Source organism: Sphaerodactylus townsendi, linkage group LG01 (assembly GCF_021028975.2).
Source record: "Sphaerodactylus townsendi isolate TG3544 linkage group LG01, MPM_Stown_v2.3, whole genome shotgun sequence".
NCBI lineage: Eukaryota > Metazoa > Chordata > Lepidosauria > Squamata > Sphaerodactylidae > Sphaerodactylus > Sphaerodactylus townsendi.
This window is the reverse complement of record NC_059425.1, coordinates 171,048,739-171,058,608: the sequence shown is the minus strand read 5'-3', so window position 1 is coordinate 171,058,608 and position 9,870 is coordinate 171,048,739. Positions and strand designations below refer to the sequence as shown.

Here is a 9,870-nt window from a genome sequence, read left to right as displayed (position 1 = left end):
CACACACACACACACCCTATCTTTTCCTTCAAAAAAAGAACAAAAATTTGCTGCCCCTTGAAGCTTTTTCAATAAACTGAATATGCTTTTGTAAAAATACAAGAATTAACTTTCAATCTAGCAGGACAGTTCTACCAAATTCTCCAAAAAGGATTCATACTGCTATACAGTCACCAGATGGAGCTCAAAGAACCTGTTCAGTCCATTTTTTTTGCTGTTTGTTTTTAAGAATAGTTTTATCAGTGATCATGTTTTTTAGGACTGCCATCTCCATTAAGGCCTAGGAAAAAACCACCTCATATCATGCGTACTCCGACTGTGAAGTACATTGATACGTCAGACTGCAAACAGAGAGGTACGTTACATTTTTCTTTTTAATCCTACTTGAATATGTAAAAGCTTTTCTCCTAAATTCAAATTTTAATGAAAAGAAACCCCTCTAGGGAAATGTTGCATTGGATTACTTTTCCCAAACAAGACTTGCAAACTTAACTATGTGTTCACCACATCTTCTTGGCAAATGAAGGTCTTCATGAAACACTGTGTATTCACGGTTATAGCTTGACTGCCAATTTATAATTTCAGCACCATGCCCAGGTCCTGCAAGCAAGGTCTCCCCTGAACAGTCAGACAGGGCAGCAGAGAACCACCGGACTTTGGTTTGCAGGAGGCAGGAGAGGTGTCATATTCTCCCCTCTATAATTTTTATTCTCGCCGCTACCACTTTCCCTGTGGTGATCAAACTGTGGGGAATGCGTGAGAAGGGATACTCTACCCTCGCCCACTACAGACCATGTTCTCTGAGGCTTTGCATTTGGTCAAGGGAGATCAGGATTTGTTACTGAATGGCATCCAGGGCTCCAAACCCCAACAATAGTCCTTTACCTTTAAGAGCTACACAACAGGCACAGAGCTGCCCAGTACACCTCTGTGGGCTTCACTGAGAGCAGCAGTGGCGTAGGAGGTTAAGAGCTCCTGTATCTAATCTGGAGGAACCGGGTTTGATTCCCAGCTCTGCCGCCTGAGCTGTGGAGGCTTATCTGGGGAATTCAGATTAGCCTGTATACTCCCACACACACCAGCTGGGTGACCTTGCGCTAGTCACAGATCTACAGAGCTCTCTCAGCCCCACCTACCTCACAGGGTGTTTGTTGTGAGGGGGGAAGGGCAAGGAAATTGTAAGCCCCTTTGAGACGCCTACAGGAGAGAAAGGGGGATATAAATCCAAATTCTTCTTCTTCTTCTTCTCCTGAGAGGAAAAGCCACCTGACATAATGTTCGCTTCCATGGTGCTCTTAAAGACACAGAGGCCTTTAAGGGTCTGCACTTTGCAGATCTAGTCTTGAATGTATCAGTTCTAAGAGACGCAACCATCACAGTTCTAAGAGATGCAGCAGCTGTAGTATTCCATAAATAATGGCATAAGAAGGGGCCCCTTTTCACCTTTGCAGATGCTTTTCTTTTATTTGCTTCTGCCTGAAATGCATGTTGAATCTGCCTATCTGTAGCCATGGTCATATCCAGATGCTTACTACCTTCGACCCAGGACTGTCAACGTTTCTTGGATGGTTTTCTGGGCCCTTGACAATTATTGCAACATAATGAATAAACAAACAGGAATGGTACCTTTAAAGTTGAGCAAAATATTATTCCAGGGTAAATGTTCTGCTTCTTCAAAAGCAGCTCAGTTTCCTTCGCTAAGCAGAACTTTTAGGTAGGAAGTATAACACATATAGACTTCAGGGCGAAGGAGCCATGAAATGCAGGAAGATCAGGGTGGAATGCAATTATGTAACATGCTAATGGGTTGAAATATAGAGACCATTCCCCTAGTTTTACTAAACTGGTTAACATCTGTAGCATGTACCACAGTATACAAACATATGCATGGGTCCCTTAGAACAGCGCGGAGGGCAAGCAGTGGGGGAAACAAAAAGGGGTGAAGTCTCCTTGCCTCCAGAGTGAGTCCTCCAGAGGGTGACCACACCATGGGGTTTTGTAGGGCCCACTATAGGTATATGGGGGCCCCTGGTGCTCTCTGGAACCAACCCTGCAGAATACCACTGGGGTAACCCATAGCTCCCTGTCCAATGCATCATCTGTGATCTACTTCCAATCCTGGACAATGATGCCTATTTCTGTTAGTATTTGAGTGGCAGGTTTATCCTTGCTTACAGACAGCACCCAAACCTAAAACAGATAATCCCTGACCCAAAATAGCAATGAGCCACCTAATAGAGAAAGAAACCCTCAAACCAACAACCCAAGATGCCAATTTTGGCCTTGTATACACTCGAATGGTACTAATAGAGGATCTAAGAACACGAGCTATACCATCTTGGGCTCTTCTCCCAAAGCAATATATGTTGTAATGTTCTGTGTCAGTTGTGCCCTTCTGCTCTCTACTGAAGACAAGCCAGTCAATCATTCTGTAAAAGAATACACGGACACAAATTTAACATTAAAAACTGCTGTATTCAGAAGCCAGTAAAGAACATTCCAGTCTTCCAGGTCATTTTGTTGCTGATCTCAAAATTATTGTTCTCCCGGAAAGAATGATCAAGGGAGAATCGTATGAAAACACTGAATTAGAATTCAACCTTACTCAGGGGAGTGTTCTTAGGATAGCACTGTTTTTCCCATCAGGTATTGTAGAAGGACTTGGGATTTTTTTACTTCAGGAGTTACCTGTCTTAGTAAAACTACACATAAAGTAAAATATCTACATAATAAGGAGCTACAGAAAGACTCAAAGTGGCTCACACACTCTCCATTTATTTATTTATTTATTCATTCATTCATTCATTCATTCATTTATTTATTTATTTATTTGACTTCTATACTGCCCATCCGGAGGGCTCTGGGCGGTGTACAACAACTGATATAATCTAAAATAACAAGAAGAGCACATTCAATAAATACGTACAATATAATAAAATTAGGGCTCTAAATTTCACGTTTAAATCATTTAAAACAGCGCACAAAACATTGTGTCCGGCAATCTAAAAGTCCCTCTGAGGAGGGAACGGAAAGGCCCAAGATGTAAAAGGCCACAGATGATAAAAAGAGAAAGAGGGGGCGCCATCAGAGGCCGGCTTCTCCAAAGGCCCGGTGGAACAGCTCAGTCTTACGGGCCCTGCGGAACTCTCCAAGGTCCCGCAGGGCCTGGACAGTTGAAGGAAGAGTGTTCCACCAGGCAGGATGTTACTAAATCATCCTTTGGGTTCAGCCAAGAAGTCTAACACTGCAATCCAGGTGGGGTGGGGAAAGAGTATGGAGGTGGCCAGGGATGGCGGCATCAAGACAACATTTTTTCAAAAATCCTCCTGTTGCTCAAAATGTCATCTCCACTTCCAGGAACGCCCCAGCCTGCTAGTCCCATTGCGCCATCCACTCGGACACCAATGTAGGTCTGTGGTGGCTCCATTTCTGGGTTTGCCCACCATGGAGCTGAGGGCCAGCCGGTCGTGAATGTGTTTGTTCTCTCCACTGCTTCCTAAGGCCATTTGCTCCTCTCATCTGGATTGGACTGTAAGGCTTTGGTGTCAGCAAAATGCTAAGGAAGGCATGGAGGCAGATTAACACACATCATGTCAGAACACTACAGTGGTGCCATTTCAGTTATTATCTGGTTTCTCTTCAGATCGCATAAATCTTTCGCCTTTTACTAAAGATTTCCGTGGAGAACCGCCCTGAGCCCTCAGGGGGAGGGCGGTATATAAAACAAATAATAAATTAAAAATATATATACAAGAGGTCTCAGAAAGAAAGAAACCATTACAGCAGGCCTTTAGTTTGAAAAGCCAGTTTTACATCACTAAAATTTGGCTTCAATATTACCACAAGTCTGAATGCTAGTAGGAATTTCACGCAAAATAAATAACACAATTTTTTTGTAAAATAGTTTGGTAGGAATTAACAATACACTAAGGCTCGTCTATTCCTGGAAAAGGGAATGAGAGTTTTTGGCAGATACTATATCAAGGGGTTCCAGAATCTCAAAGGGGCGGCTTTAAGAGAGAACAAAATGTTCTTTATTTGTTGTCAGAAAACTTGTATTCCACTCGTCGCTGAAAGCTCCCTCAGCTTTTTTCTTAATGTTTACAACTTGTATTGGTATTTTAAAAAGTGCAAGGAAGGAAGGAAGGAAGGAAGGAAGGAAGGAAGGAAGGAAGGAAGGAAGGAAGGAAGGAAGGAAGGAAGGAAGGAAGGAAGGAAGGAAGGAAGGAAGGAAGGAAGGAAGGAAGGAAGGAAGGAAGGAAGGAAGGAAGATTTGAGCAGATAGTTTATATTCCATCCCAGTCCTTGGAATCCTCAAAGTAGTTGGTCAATGATAAAAATATGGCAACTGGAGCATCCTGGTGGTTGGTTGATCAGATAGAATTACTTCTAAGTACATATTAACTTGACATCAATTTTTTTTAAAAATAATTTTTATTGTAACATTTGAATATTCCATTTTATATTAATACACTTCTTCATTCGCTTTCAAACAATACATTTTCCCCTTTTTCCCCTCCCCCTGTAATTTTCTTCATAGTTTTATCAAACAAACAGCAGTAATGTATTGTCGAAGGCTTTCACAGCCGGAATCACTTTGGTGCTGTGTGGTTTCCGGGCTGTATGGCCGTGTTCAAGCAGCATTCTCTCCTGACGTTTCGCCTGCATCTGTGGCTGGCATCTTCAGATGCCAGATGCCTGCATCTTCAGATGCCTGCATCTTCAGATGATCCTCTGAAGATGCCAGCCACAGATGCAGGCGAAACGTCAGGAGAGAATGCTGCTAGAACACGGCCATACAGCCCGGAAACCACAGCACCCAAACAGCAGTAAGTTCATTCTTTGTAATCTCTTCTCCCATATCTCCTCATTGACTTCAGCTTATTTCATCCAGTCCGCATATATAGTCCATATCTTCAAAATTTCGCTCTGTTTATCTTGCCACAGTTATTATTTTGAAAATGTCCAGTGTCACTTGTTCCCAGATATATTCCAAACATTTCTGGATTGTCCATTTTTCTTTTCTTTCCAGCCTAAAGCTATTGTTGCATGTGCTGCTTTGATCATTATTTTATACATATAGCTATATTTTTTATCTACCCTTCTATCCTCCATTACACCCGTGAACATTAAATCATTATTTATCTTAATATTAATCTTCACCAGTTTCTCAATATATAACATTACGGTTGTCCAAAATTTTTTCACTTCTATACATTCCGTCCACATATGGCTATAATATGCCTCCTGATCTCCGCAGTGCCAGCATTTAGGACTGAGTCCTTTAATCATATATGCTAGTTGTTTTGGTGTTCTATACCATTTCAATATCACTTTTCTCTCGACATCAATTGTATCCAGTAGGCTCCTCTTAGGGATGTATAAAGTTGCTAATGTACTTTTCCAGAGTTTTCAGGACACCTGGCAATGTTGAGAACTGGGGGGCAGCACATGGTGAGCATGCAGCATTGCATGTGCAATCATGCCACTGCCAGGAAAACCAGAAGTGATGTTGTTGCTCTAGGAATTACTGGAAACCTCTGTGGTAAAACTGTGTGATATCATTTCCAGGTTTCCCCTACAAGTGACATCATACCATGTGAGGCACCAGCTTAACAAAAAATCCTCCTGCTGGCTTTTAGAATGTTTTTTCTCCCACAATTTCATCAGAGGTTGCAAACAAGCAGCCTCCCTTCCATAGTGGTGACCCAGCAATCATAACCTCTTCCCACGTCAGTATGGCACTAGTGGGCAAAATGGTGGGGCCATCAATAAGTTTCCTTTCTTCCCCAAAGCAAATAGTTGATCCTGGTTTTCCTTTATGTTAGAAGACATATCAATTCTAACATAATTCTTTATGCCCCAGCCGGGGTCTTTGGAGGCATTAGCACCTCCCGGACATCCAGTTGAAGTCTCGAAGAACAAGCCGGGATATATGCTATCACGCCCACTAGCTGAAATCAAACTATTGTAATCCAGAACGTATCTCAAAGTTATTGTTGAAATAGCTTCTTCCAAATTTTATAGAAAGAAATAAAGGTCTTATCAAAGGCTCACGAGTTTTTATATAATTTCAAGCCACAATAGCGGCTTGAAATTATATCGAAAATCGTGAGCCTTTGATAAGATGTTTATTTCATTCTATACAATTTGGAAGAAGCTATTTCAACAATAACTTTGAGATACGTTCTAGATTGCAATACTGACTTTGATTTCAGCCAGTGGGCATGACAGCACATATCCCGGCTTGTTCTTTGAGACTTCAACTGGATGCCCGGGAGGGGCATTTAAGAATTGCCCACGCCTCCATAGACCCCAGCTGGGGCATTTAAGAATTGTGATTACTTAAGCATTATATTTTAAGAAGATATTGTACTTAATTTGATGAATTGGAGTAATTAATGTGACTGGGAGATACCAGTATGGAAAATTTATTTGTGTATTCGAAAATGGCCAATTATTTGGGTTTATTAATATGCATGAATATATAGTATACTTATATTACATGAAGAAAGATTATATGACAATACTGTGTATGTATATGTGAATAGAAATATTGGTGTTTAATTATAAAGAGCATTTAAGAAGTTACCAGCCAGTGTACTACGCGTGTCTAGTTGTATATATTTCAGTACGTAGTACACAACCCTTTTTTTGTGATGATACATCAGTTATCAAATACTGTAATATCAGTTATATCAGATACTGTTTATATCGGATACTGATATATCAATTCAAGGAAATCAGATCCAAGTATGTGAATCTTACTCCTTTACATTTACCCCATCTCCCCGATTTAATTAGATTACACTACTTGTTGGACAATCCTGATCCTTCTCTCTGTATAATAGTGGCAGACTTTCTCCTGGAAATTACTAAACGCCAGTAGATTTCCTTCGACCTAACATTTATTTCCTGTATTGTACATGCTTTTTAATCCGTTTTTTATTATTGTTGTACTGTTGTCTATGCCAATAAAGGCTTGCTATGCAAATTTGCAATTACTACCAAATACCAATTAAGAAAACTTGGCATATATTTAGAAAATATTCAGCCAGTATCCTGTAGCAAAAATTTGGCTTCATTTTTTCTCCATCCAACTTTGCTTTAGCTTTCACAGAATAAGTTGTGTGCCTGTTCCAGTCCAGGGGATTTCAGCGCTGGCTCGAGGGACATATATTAAACCCATAGTGCCACCCAGTGGAGATCACATACAAAGTGCAAGGTTCCGTGACAAAACATGCCTCCAAAAAGACACATTTAAATTGTTAATGTTGCAGATACATGCAGAATAACGAAAGGCATAAAAAGGAGGAAGACAAAGTAAACCCGGCTATATATCTGTCCTCTGTAGGATTCAGACAGACGAATGTTTTCAAAATGTGGATAGCCGTGTCCTCTGTAAGGTAATCTCACGCTATTAATATGCAAAATGATAAAGAGATTGAAAACAGGCAGTCATATAATCCAACACCCATTCTTTTCTCTCCCAGCTCTGTAAAAAAAAATGCAGCAATGACTGGAATACTTTTACTGCTGTTGATTCTCAAGCCCTTCTGTTCAGCATCTCCTCGACTTTCGGTATGTATCAGCATCTTGTAAGCACCTTGCTGCCATTGCCACAGTAGCTGGGGTTCAGAACAGCTGAGATAACTCAGACCTAGTCATTTCCATGTAGGGACAAATCTCTTGAAGAGGCTTATTACATTTAGTCAGGAAGAGTACAAGGGTTGCTACTTGTTGGGGTAGTTTGATTAGTCCAGTTCTCACCAAAAACCAAAGCCTTCTGTTGTCCAGGTATAGACCCATAACAAGAATAACAATCTGGTTCCTGGTACAAAACAGGAACTCTTCATCAGCATCACTATTATTATTATTATTAGTGGTGGTAAAATAACATCTACAGTGTTTTTACTTCACTCTTTCTCCAAGGAGCACAGGGAAGCGACTACACGTCAAAAGTTTCTTCACATCACGTGAGTCACTCCCCTGAATGGCTAGACAGTGCTTTGCTTCCAAGAACTAATAAGCCTCCTAAATCATTTCCTTCTCCATCTGGGGTTAAATGAGTTGGGCGATTTTCTTCAGCTGGTGCTCATCCCCACCCAGGTCATCCCCACCCTAACTGTTTGCAAGTATAACAGGAGATACATTGCTTGAATCAGCAAGCAAGTAATGAAAAGACATCTAAGAATACTGTTAAGAGAAGCTGTTTCTCTGATTGATCTGACTCTGTAAAAATTCTTAATCATTCCACTTAAAATAAATATTTTACTTCTCCCTTTCAGGAAAAGCATGACTGCCTGTTAGAAAACAGTAAACTACAACAGAGGTTAAAAATGCTCCAAGACCTATCCCATGTGTGTGAACTACAGCTGAGAGACCTCTTGGGGAACAACTACCACAGAAAAAAGAGCAAGATTTTCTCAGCCATGAGAACACGACAGAATATGGTTTTGCCCACAACTAGTGGAAGCCTGTTAGTCTATGACCAAGGTAAATTTGGTGGAACCTGCCTCTTGAGAGCCAGCATGGTATAGTGGTTAAGAGCAGGAGCACTCTAATCTGGAGAACAGGGTTTGATTCCCCGCTCTGCCACTTGAGCTGTGGAGGCTTACCTGGTGAACTAGATTAGCTTGTTCACTCCAACACATGGCAGCTGAGTGACCTTGGGTTAGTCATAGTTCTTTGGAGCTCTCTCAGCCCCACCTACCTCACAGGGTGTTTGTTGTGATGGAGGAAGGGAAAGGAGTTTGTAAGCCCCTTTGAGTCTCCTCACAGGAGAGGAAGGGAGGAGATAAATCCAACTACTCTTGTTGTTGTTGTTTTTATGAACATAAGGAGCTGCTTATACTGAGTCAGATATTGGGCCCATGAGCCCAATAGAGCCTCTCTGTCTGACAGCAGTATTCTGGAGTCTCTGTGAGAGACTCCCAAAACTTGCTACCTGAGTGTCAAACTTCCATGAGATTGCCCTCGGGATTTGCAGCAGAATGCCAAGTGCAAATTTGTTTGGTTATTTGTCTGTTTGACTTTCATCCCACCCTGTCTCGACTAGAGTTGACTCAGGGTGGCTAACAACCCACATTAAAACCATTAGGCTCATATACATCAATATCCCAGGTGCACTAATATTATCTCACTCACCACCCAGTGGCTAAGGAAGGACAAACCTAATACAAGCCGTTATAAATAAAGTACAATAAGGATGAGCATAAAAGGATAGGGATGCATGAACACCACAGGGGCGTGGCTCAGATCAGAATTATAGCCTAAGGGAAGATGAGCTCAAGCCTCCTCTCAGCACCATTTTCCCAACCCAAAATGGCTTGGGGGGGGGGGCATTATTTGCCCTGACAGAGAGCTGCATGTGTGTTAACCCCAACAGGATAAATAGTATCCATGGGCTGCTTCAGATCAGGAAAGAAAACAGGAGTTCCTTCTCCCTTCAGTCTGCAGTCCTGATCTGAATTGGTTCTCATTTGGCTGCAACCCCCCATTGAAATGATGTGGTATTTGTAATGTGTAGTTTGGACCTGAAAGAATTTAATTGGAGAGCAGAAGATTTAAACCTCCGACCTTCTGTATATAACGTGAGTCCTCTACCATTGAACCATGGCAGGTTCTTGCCCTTGCTGATTGTAGGCATTATCTAAAATCAGTTCTTGCCCTTGCTGATTGTAGGCATTATCTAAAATCAGTTACAATTACCACATGGAATTTTCTGTTTTGACATGAGGTATTTGTCTGTTTGCAGATTACCACAGTGCGTTTGTCAGGTTGAATCATTAGCTTTCCACTCTGGGAATCCACCTCAGGAAGTCTATGGTAACCTGATATGGTCTTTTCAGCCTGTGGCATTTTGAACAT

General features: G+C 41.4%; 1 protein-coding gene and 1 pseudogene across 1 annotated transcript in view; both read left to right on the top strand.

The window, feature by feature from the left end:
• The first annotated feature begins 251 nt into the window (after positions 1-251).
• Positions 252-9,870, top strand: part of LOC125434319 (fibrinogen-like protein 1) — a 17,080-nt gene continuing 7,461 nt past the window's right edge. Inside the window, exons 1-3 of the mRNA XM_048499535.1 lie at positions 252-355; positions 7,494-7,581; positions 8,289-8,496. Coding sequence (XP_048355492.1) covers positions 7,516-7,581; positions 8,289-8,496 — 274 coding nt within the window. The 5' untranslated portion in view covers positions 252-355; positions 7,494-7,515. The remainder of the gene's footprint in view (positions 356-7,493; positions 7,582-8,288; positions 8,497-9,870) is intronic.
• LOC125425606 lies at positions 3,637-3,686 on the top strand (annotated as a pseudogene).